This window comes from Oncorhynchus nerka, unplaced genomic scaffold, assembly GCF_034236695.1.
Source record: "Oncorhynchus nerka isolate Pitt River unplaced genomic scaffold, Oner_Uvic_2.0 unplaced_scaffold_4188, whole genome shotgun sequence".
Taxonomy (NCBI): Eukaryota; Metazoa; Chordata; class Actinopteri; order Salmoniformes; family Salmonidae; genus Oncorhynchus; species Oncorhynchus nerka.
The window spans coordinates 1886-10000 of NW_027037109.1; the positions used below are offsets into that span (position 1 = coordinate 1886).

The 8115-nt window shown below is 49.5% G+C and overlaps 1 protein-coding gene across 1 annotated transcript in view; it reads right to left on the reverse strand.

Annotated features, from left to right (window-relative positions):
• Window positions 1-488: 488 nt before the first annotated feature.
• Window positions 489-8115, reverse strand: part of LOC135566566 (ATP-dependent RNA helicase DDX1-like) — a 13604-nt gene continuing 5977 nt past the window's right edge. Inside the window, exons 5-7 of the mRNA XM_065014254.1 lie at window positions 7339-7411; window positions 4552-4628; window positions 489-549 (exon numbers count right to left, since the gene is read on the reverse strand). Coding sequence (XP_064870326.1) covers window positions 511-549; window positions 4552-4628; window positions 7339-7411 — 189 coding nt within the window. The 3' untranslated portion in view covers window positions 489-510. The remainder of the gene's footprint in view (window positions 550-4551; window positions 4629-7338; window positions 7412-8115) is intronic.

The following is an 8115-nucleotide window of genomic DNA, read 5'->3' on the forward strand; positions in this document are numbered from 1 at the left end:
GGATTTGACCACACCTGCTACCTGTCTGGCTAGACCTACCTGTCTGGCCTGCTGGATTTGACCACACCTGCTACCTGTCTGGCTGAGACCTACCTGTCTGGCTAGACCTACCTGCCATCTGGCGATGCTGGATTTGACCACACCTGCTACCTGTCTGGCTGGACCTACCCGTATGTCTGTGCTGGCTGGACCTACCCGTATGTCTGTCTGGCTGGACCTACCTGTCTGGCTGGCTGGCTGGACCTACCTGTCGTGTCTAGCTGGATTAGAGCCACACCTCCTACCTGTCTGGCTGGATTAGACCACACCTCCTACCTGTCTGGCTGGATTAGACCACACCTCCTACCTGTCTGGCTGGATTTGACCACACCTCCTACCTGTCTGGCTGGATTTGACCACACCTCCTACCTGTCTGGCTGGATTTGACCACACCTACCTGTCTGGCTGGATTTGACCACATGTCCCTCAGAAGCTTGGTCACCGCTACTGAAGCCCGTCTTGGGAGGATTCTTAAACTCCTCCCCCAAAGTTAAACTTCAGCTCTGCATTCTGTCAGATGGAGAGAAGAGAGAACGTCTATCAGAGCCCCACGTCTGTCAGAGCCCCACGTCTGTCAGAGCCCCACGTCTGTCAGAGCCCCACGTCTGTCAGAGCCCCACGTCTGTCAGGGCCCCGCGTCTGTCAGGGCCCCACGTCCTGTCAGAGCCCCGTCTGACCGGTGAGTCTGTCAGAGCCCACGTCTATCAGAGCCCCGTCAGTCAGGCCCCACGTCTGTCAGAGCCCCCGTCTGTCAGAGCCCACGTCTGACCGGTGAGTCTATCAGAGCCCGTCCTCAGGAGCCCCACGTCTGACCGGTGAGTCTATCAGAGCCCCACGTCTATCAGAGCCCCACGTCTGTCAGAGCCCCACGTCTGTCAGAGCCCCACGTCTATCAGAGGCCCACGTCTGACCGGTGAGTCTGTCAGAGCCCCACGTCTATCAGAGGCCCACGTCTATCAGAGGCCCTCGTCTGTCAGAGGCCCTCGTCTGTCAGAGGCCCTCGTCTGTCAGAGGCCCTCGTCTGTCAGAGGCCCTCGTCTGTCAGAGGCCCTCGTCTGTCAGAGGCCCTCGTCTGTCAGAGGCCCTCGTCTGTCAGAGGCCCTCGTCTGTCAGAGGCCCTCGTCTGTCAGAGGCCCTCGACTGTCAGAGGCCCTCGACTGTCAGAGGCCCTCGACTGTCAGAGGCCCTCGACTGTCAAAGGCCCACGTCTATCAGAGCCCCTCGTCTGTCAGAGGCCCACGTCTGTCAGAGGCCCACGTCTGTCAGAGGCCCACGTCTGTCAGAGGCCCACGTCTGTCAGAGGCCCACGTCTGTCAGAGGCCCACGTCTGTCAGAGGCCCACGTCTGTCAGAGGCCCACGTCTGTCAGAGGCCCACGTCTGTCAGAGGCCCACGTCTGTCAGAGGCCCACGTCTATCAGAGGCCCACGTCTATCAGAGGCCCACGTCTATCAGAGGCCCACGTCTATCAGAGGCCCACGTCTGTCCGGTGAGTCTATCAGAGGCCCACGTCTATCAGAGCCCCACGTCTATCAGAGGCCCACGTCTGACCGGTGAGTCTATCAGAGCGTATGAATACATGCAGATAACTGTATGTCTTATCGTTCTTTTACAAAACAATATAACACATAATGATATATTAATGTTGTAAAGGTATAATATACTCCAACTTATCTACCTTGTTGTGTTACAGCCTGAATTCAAATCGGATTAAGTTCTCCCATTTACACACAAAACCCCATTATGACAAAGTGAAACATTTTAGACATTTTTGTAAAAATGTATTTAAAAAAAAGACACTCAGAAATCTAATTTACACCCTTGAATGTAATAGTCGATACGTGTTAAAATCACTTTTTTTGCAGTGATTACAGCCGTGAGTCTTTCTGGGTGAGTCTCTAAGAGCTGTGAGTCTTTCTGGGTAAGTCTCTAAGAGCTGTGAGTCTTTCTGGGTAAGTCTCTAAGAGCTGTGAGTCTTTCTGGGTAAGTCTATAAGAGTGATTACAGCTGTGAGTCTTTCTGGGTAAGTCTCTAAGAGTTGTGAGTCTTTCTGGGTAAGTCTCTAAGAGCTGTGAGTCTTTCTGGGTAAGGTCTTTCTGGGTAAGTCTCTAAGAGTTGTGAGTCTTTCTGGGTAAGTCTCTAAGAGCTGTGAGTCTTTCTGGGTAAGGTCTTTCTGGGTAAGTCTCTAAGAACTGTGAGTCTTTCTGGGTGAGTCTAATATTTGCACATGATTATTAGAAAATACAATTCTTCAAGCTCTGCCAAATTGGTTGTTGATCATTGTTAGACAGACATTTTGAAGTCTTGTCATAGATTTGAGTAGATTTACAGTACCAGTCAACAGTTTGGACATCTACTCATTCAAGGGTTTTTCTTTATTTTTACTATTTTCTACATTGTAGAATAATAGTGAAGACATCAACACTATGAAATAACACAATATGGAATCATGTAGTAACCAACAAAGCGTTGAACAAATCAAAATATATTTTATATTTGAGATTATTCAAAATAACCACCCTTTGCCTTGATGACTGCCAAGAGCAAACAAAGCTCTCTCAAATTCTACCATGTAGAAAATAGTAAAAATAAATACAATCCCTTGAAATGAGTCGATGTTCTAACACTTTTGACCGGTACTGAGTGAAGAGCGACTGTGTGTGTACATACCTTGACTGTGTGTCTGTGTGTGTACATACCTTGACTGTGTGTCTGTGTGTGTACATACCTTGGCTGTGTGTGTGTGTACATACCTTGGCTGTGTGTGTGTGTGTGTGTGTACATACCTTGGCTGTGTGTGTGTGTGTGTGTGTGTGTGTACATACCTTGGCTGTGTGTGTGTGTGTACATACCTTGACTGTGTGTGTGTGTGTGTGTGTGTACATACCTTGGCTGTGTGTGTGTGTGTGTACATACCTTGACACTGTGTGTGTGTGTGTGTACATACCTTGACTGTGTGTCTGTGTGTGTACATACCTTGGCTGTGTGTGTGTGTACATACCTTGGCTGTGTGTGTGTGTGTGTGTGTACATACCTTGGCTGTGTGTGTGTGTGTGTGTACATACCTTGGCTGTGTGTGTGTGTGTGTACATACCTTGGCTGTGTGTGTGTGTGTGTGTGTGTACATACCTTGACTGTGTGTGTGTGTGTGTGTGTACATACCTTGGCTGTGTGTGTGTGTGTGTGTGTGTGTACATACCTTGACTGTGTGTGTGTGTGTGTGTACATACCTTGACTGTGTGTGTGTGTACATACCTTGACTGTGTGTGTGTGTACATACCTTGACTGTGTGTGTGTGTACATACCTTGACTGTGTGTGTGTGTACATACCTTGGCTGTGTGTGTGTGTACATACCTTGGCTGTGTGTGTGTGTACATACCTTGACTGTGTGTGTGTGTGTGTACATACCTTGACTGTGTGTGTGTGTGTGTACATACCTTGACTGTGTGTGTGTGTGTGTACATACCTTGACTGTGTGTGTGTGTGTGTGTGTATACCTTGACTGTGTGTGTGTGTGTGTGTACATACCTTGACTGTGTGTGTGTGTGTGTACATACCTTGACTGTGTGTGTGTGTGTGTACATACCTTGGCTGTGTGTGTGTGTGTGTACATACCTTGACTGTGTGTCTGTGTGTGTACATACCTTGGCTGTGTGTGTGTGTACATACCTTGGCTGTGTGTGTGTGTGTGTGTGTGTACATACCTTGGCTGTGTGTGTGTGTGTGTGTACATACCTTGGCTGTGTGTGTGTGTGTGTGTGTACATACCTTGACTGTGTGTGTGTGTGTGTACATACCTTGACTGTGTGTGTGTGTGTGTACATACCTTGACTGTGTGTGTGTGTACATACCTTGACTGTGTGTGTGTGTACATACCTTGACTGTGTGTGTGTGTACATACCTTGACTGTGTGTGTGTGTACATACCTTGGCTGTGTGTGTGTGTACATACCTTGACTGTGTGTGTGTGTGTGTACATACCTTGACTGTGTGTGTGTGTGTGTACATACCTTGACTGTGTGTGTGTGTGTGTACATACCTTGACTGTGTGTGTGTGTGTGTACATACCTTGACTGTGTGTGTGTGTGTGTGTGTACATACCTTGACTGTGTGTGTGTGTGTGTACATACCTTGACTGTGTGTGTGTGTGTGTGTACATACCTTGACTGTGTGTCTGTGTACATACCTTGACTGTGTGTCTGTGTACATACCTTGACTGTGTGTCTGTGTACATACCTTGACTGTGTGTGTGTGTGTGTGTACATACCTTGACTGTGTGTGTGTGTGTGTGTGTGTGTACATACCTTGACTGTGTGTCTGTGTGTGTGTACATACCTTGACTGTGTGTCTGTGTGTGTGTACATACCTTGACTGTGTGTCTGTGTGTGTGTACATACCTTGACTGTGTGTCTGTGTGTGTGTGTGTGTGTACATACCTTGACTGTGTGTCTATGTGTGTACATACCTTGACTGTGTGTACGTGTGTGTGTGTGTGTGTGTGTGTGTGTACATACCTTGAGAACACAGGAAGCAAAGAAGGGCTGGTTCTTCAGAAGAGCTGGGATCTCAAACGCCAAGCCCAGGTCAGTACCTGAGAGAGAGATTGAGCGAGAGGCCCGAGGTCAGTACATGATGAGAGAGAGCGAGCAGAGCGCAGAGTCCAGGTCAGTACATGAGAGAGGCAAAGAGAGAGGCGAGCCCAGGTCAGTACATGAGAGCGAGAGAGGCGAGGCCAGGTCAGTACATGAGAGAGAGCGAGAGAGCCCAGGTCAGTACATGAGAGAGGCGAGAGCCCAGGTCAGTACATGAGAGAGAGAGAGAGAGCGAGAGCCCAGGTCAGTACATGAGAGAGAGAGAGAGGAGGGCAGTAGAGAGAGCAGCAGGCAGGTCAGTACATGAGAGAGAGAGAGAGAGCGCGAGAGCCCAGGTCAGTACATGAGAGAGAGAGAGAGAGCGAGAGCCCAGGTCAGTACATGAGAGCGAGAGAGCGAGAGCCCAGGTCAGTACATGAGAGAGCGAGAGCCCAGGTCAGTACATGAGAGAGCGAGAGCCCAGGTCAGTACATGAGAGAGCGAGAGCCCAGGTCAGTACATGAGAGAGCGAGAGCCCAGGTCAGTACATGAGAGAGCGAGAGCCCAGGTCAGTACATGAGAGAGCGAGAGCCCAGGTCAGTACATGAGAGAGAGCGAGAGAGCCCAGGTCAGTACATGAGAGAGAGCGAGAGAGCCCAGGTCAGTACATGAGAGAGAGCGAGAGAGAGAGAGCCCAGGTCAGTACATGAGAGAGAGCGCCCAGGTCAGTACATGAGAGAGAGCGAGAGAGAGAGAGCCCAGGTCAGTACATGAGAGAGAGCGAGAGAGAGAGAGCCCAGGTCAGTACATGAGAGAGAGCGAGAGAGAGAGAGAGCCCAGGTCAGTACATGAGAGAGAGCGAGAGAGAGAGAGAGCGAGAGCCCAGGTCAGTACATGAGAGAGAGCGAGAGCCCAGGTCAGTACATGAGAGAGAGCGAGAGAGCCCAGGTCAGGACATGAGAGAGTACCTGCCTGGAGTCCCTACTGTCTGACACAGAGTCAAGACAGACACTCAATGTGGTTGGTACTGGTACTGGACCCGAGACTGGGTCATATCCCCAAATAAAGAAACGATCTCACGACAATACCTTTTAATAGAACGTAAGTAAATATAGATACGATCTTCCTCCCACAGAAAGGTCTTCCTCCCACAGAAAGGAGGGTCTTCCTCCCACAGAAAGGAGGGTCTTCCTCCCACAGAAAGGAGGATCTTCCTCCCACAGAAAGGAGGGTCTTCCTCCCACAGAAAGGAGGGTCTTCCTCCCACAGAAAGGAGGGTCTTCCTCCCACAGAAAGGAGGGTCTTCCTCCCACAGAAAGGAGGGTCTTCCTCCCACAGAAAGGGTCTTCCTCCCACAGAAAGGGTCTTCCTCCCACAGAAAGGGTCTTCCTCCCACAGAAAGGATCTTCCTCCCACAGAAAGGATCTTCCTCCCACAGAAAGGATCTTCCTCCCACAGAAAGGAGGATCTTCCTCCCACAGAAAGGAGGATCTTCCTCCCACAGAAAGGAGGATCTTCCTCCCACAGAAAGGAGGATCTTCCTCCCACAGAAAGGAGGATCTTCCTCCCACAGAAAGGAGGATCTTCCTCCCACAGAAAGGAGGATCTTCCTCCCACAGAAAGGAGGGTCTTCCTCCCACAGAAAGGATCCCACAGAAAGGATTTCCTCCCACAGAAAGGATCTTCCTCCCACAGAAAGGGTCTTCCTCCCACAGAAAGGATCTTCCTCCCACAGAAAGGAAAATTCCTGTCTATTTGTGAAGAAACCACCCTGATCAACTGTTTAGTCGAATCCCAGCTTAGTCATTTACTTGTGGCCCAAAATCAAAGTGACAACATATATTTTTTTCCTAATTTACATTTTAAAAAAATATTGGAAAAAACATTTACATAAGTATTCAGACCCTTTTGCTATGAGACTTGAAATTGAGCTCAGGTGCATCTTGTTTCCATTTATCATCCCTGAGATGTTTCTACAACTTGATTGTAGTACACCTGTGGTCAATTCAATTGATTGGACATGATTTGGAAAGTCACACACCTGTCTATATAAGGTCTCACAGTTGACAGGTGCACGTCAGAGCAAAAACCAAGCCATGAGGATGAAGGAATTGTCCTTAGAGCTCCGAGACTGGATGGTGTCGAGGCACAGATCTGGGGAAGGGTACCAAGACATTTCTTCAGCGTTGAAGGTCCCCAAGAACACAGTGGCCTCCATCATTCTTAAATGGAAGATGTTTGGAGCCACTAAGACTCTTCCTAGAGCTGGCCGCACAGACAAACTGACCAATCAGGGGACAAGAGCCTTGGTCAGGGAGGTGACCAAGAACCCGATGGTCACTCTGACAGAGCTCCAGAGTTGTGGAGATGGGAGAACCTTCCAGAAGAACAACCATCTCTGCAGCACTCCACCAATCAGGCCTTTATGGTAGAGTGGCCAGACGGAAGCAACTCCTCAGTAAAAGGAACATAACAGCCCACTTGGAGTTTACCAAAAGGCACCTGACTCTCAGATCATGAGAAGCAAGGTTCTCTGGTCTGATGAAACCAAGATTGAAGTCTTTGGCCTGAATGCCAGTGGCTCCAACCCTAATCTAGCGCACCTGACTCTAGTAATTAGCTGGTTGATAAACCTAAGTTAAAACCTCCAGGAGGGTCTCTCTCCGGGAACCGGGCTGGTGAACCCTGACCTACACAGTACACACAATACAGGAAGGGAAGGTATCAAACCGTTTTTGGAGAAGGAGAGGAGTCCGTTGTCTAGATCCAGATAACATCCCATGGTGTCATGCATGGTGAACTCCTACAGGACAGAGAGAGAGACAGACAGCATGGTGAACTCCTACAGGACAGAGAGAGACAGACAGCATGGTGAACTCCTACAGGACAGACAGCATGGTGAACTCCTACAGGACAGACAGCATGGTGAACTCCTACAGGACAGACAGCATGGTGAACTCCTACAGGACAGACAGCACGGTGAACTCCTACAGGACAGAGAGAGACAGACAGCATGGTGAACTCCTACAGGACAGACAGCATGGTGAACTCCTACAGGACAGAGAGAGAGACAGCATGGTGAACTCCTACAGGACAGAGAGAGAGAGAGACAGCATGGTGAACTCCTACAGGACAGAGAGAGAGACAGCATGGTGAACTCCTACAGGACAGAGAGAGAGACAGCATGGTGAACTCCTACAGGACAGAGAGAGAGACAGACAGCATGGTGAACTCCTACAGGACAGAGGGAGACAGACAGCATGGTGAACTCCTACAGGACAGACAGCATGGTGAACTCCTACAGGACAGACAGCATGGTGAACTCCTACAGGACAGACAGCATGGTGAACTCCTACAGGACAGACAGCATGGTGAACTCCTACAGGACAGAGAGAGAGACAGACAGCATGGTGAACTCCTACAGGACAGAGAGAGAGACAGACCGCATGGTGAACTCCTACAGGACAGAGAGAGACAGAATGGTGAACTCCTACAGGACAGAGAGAG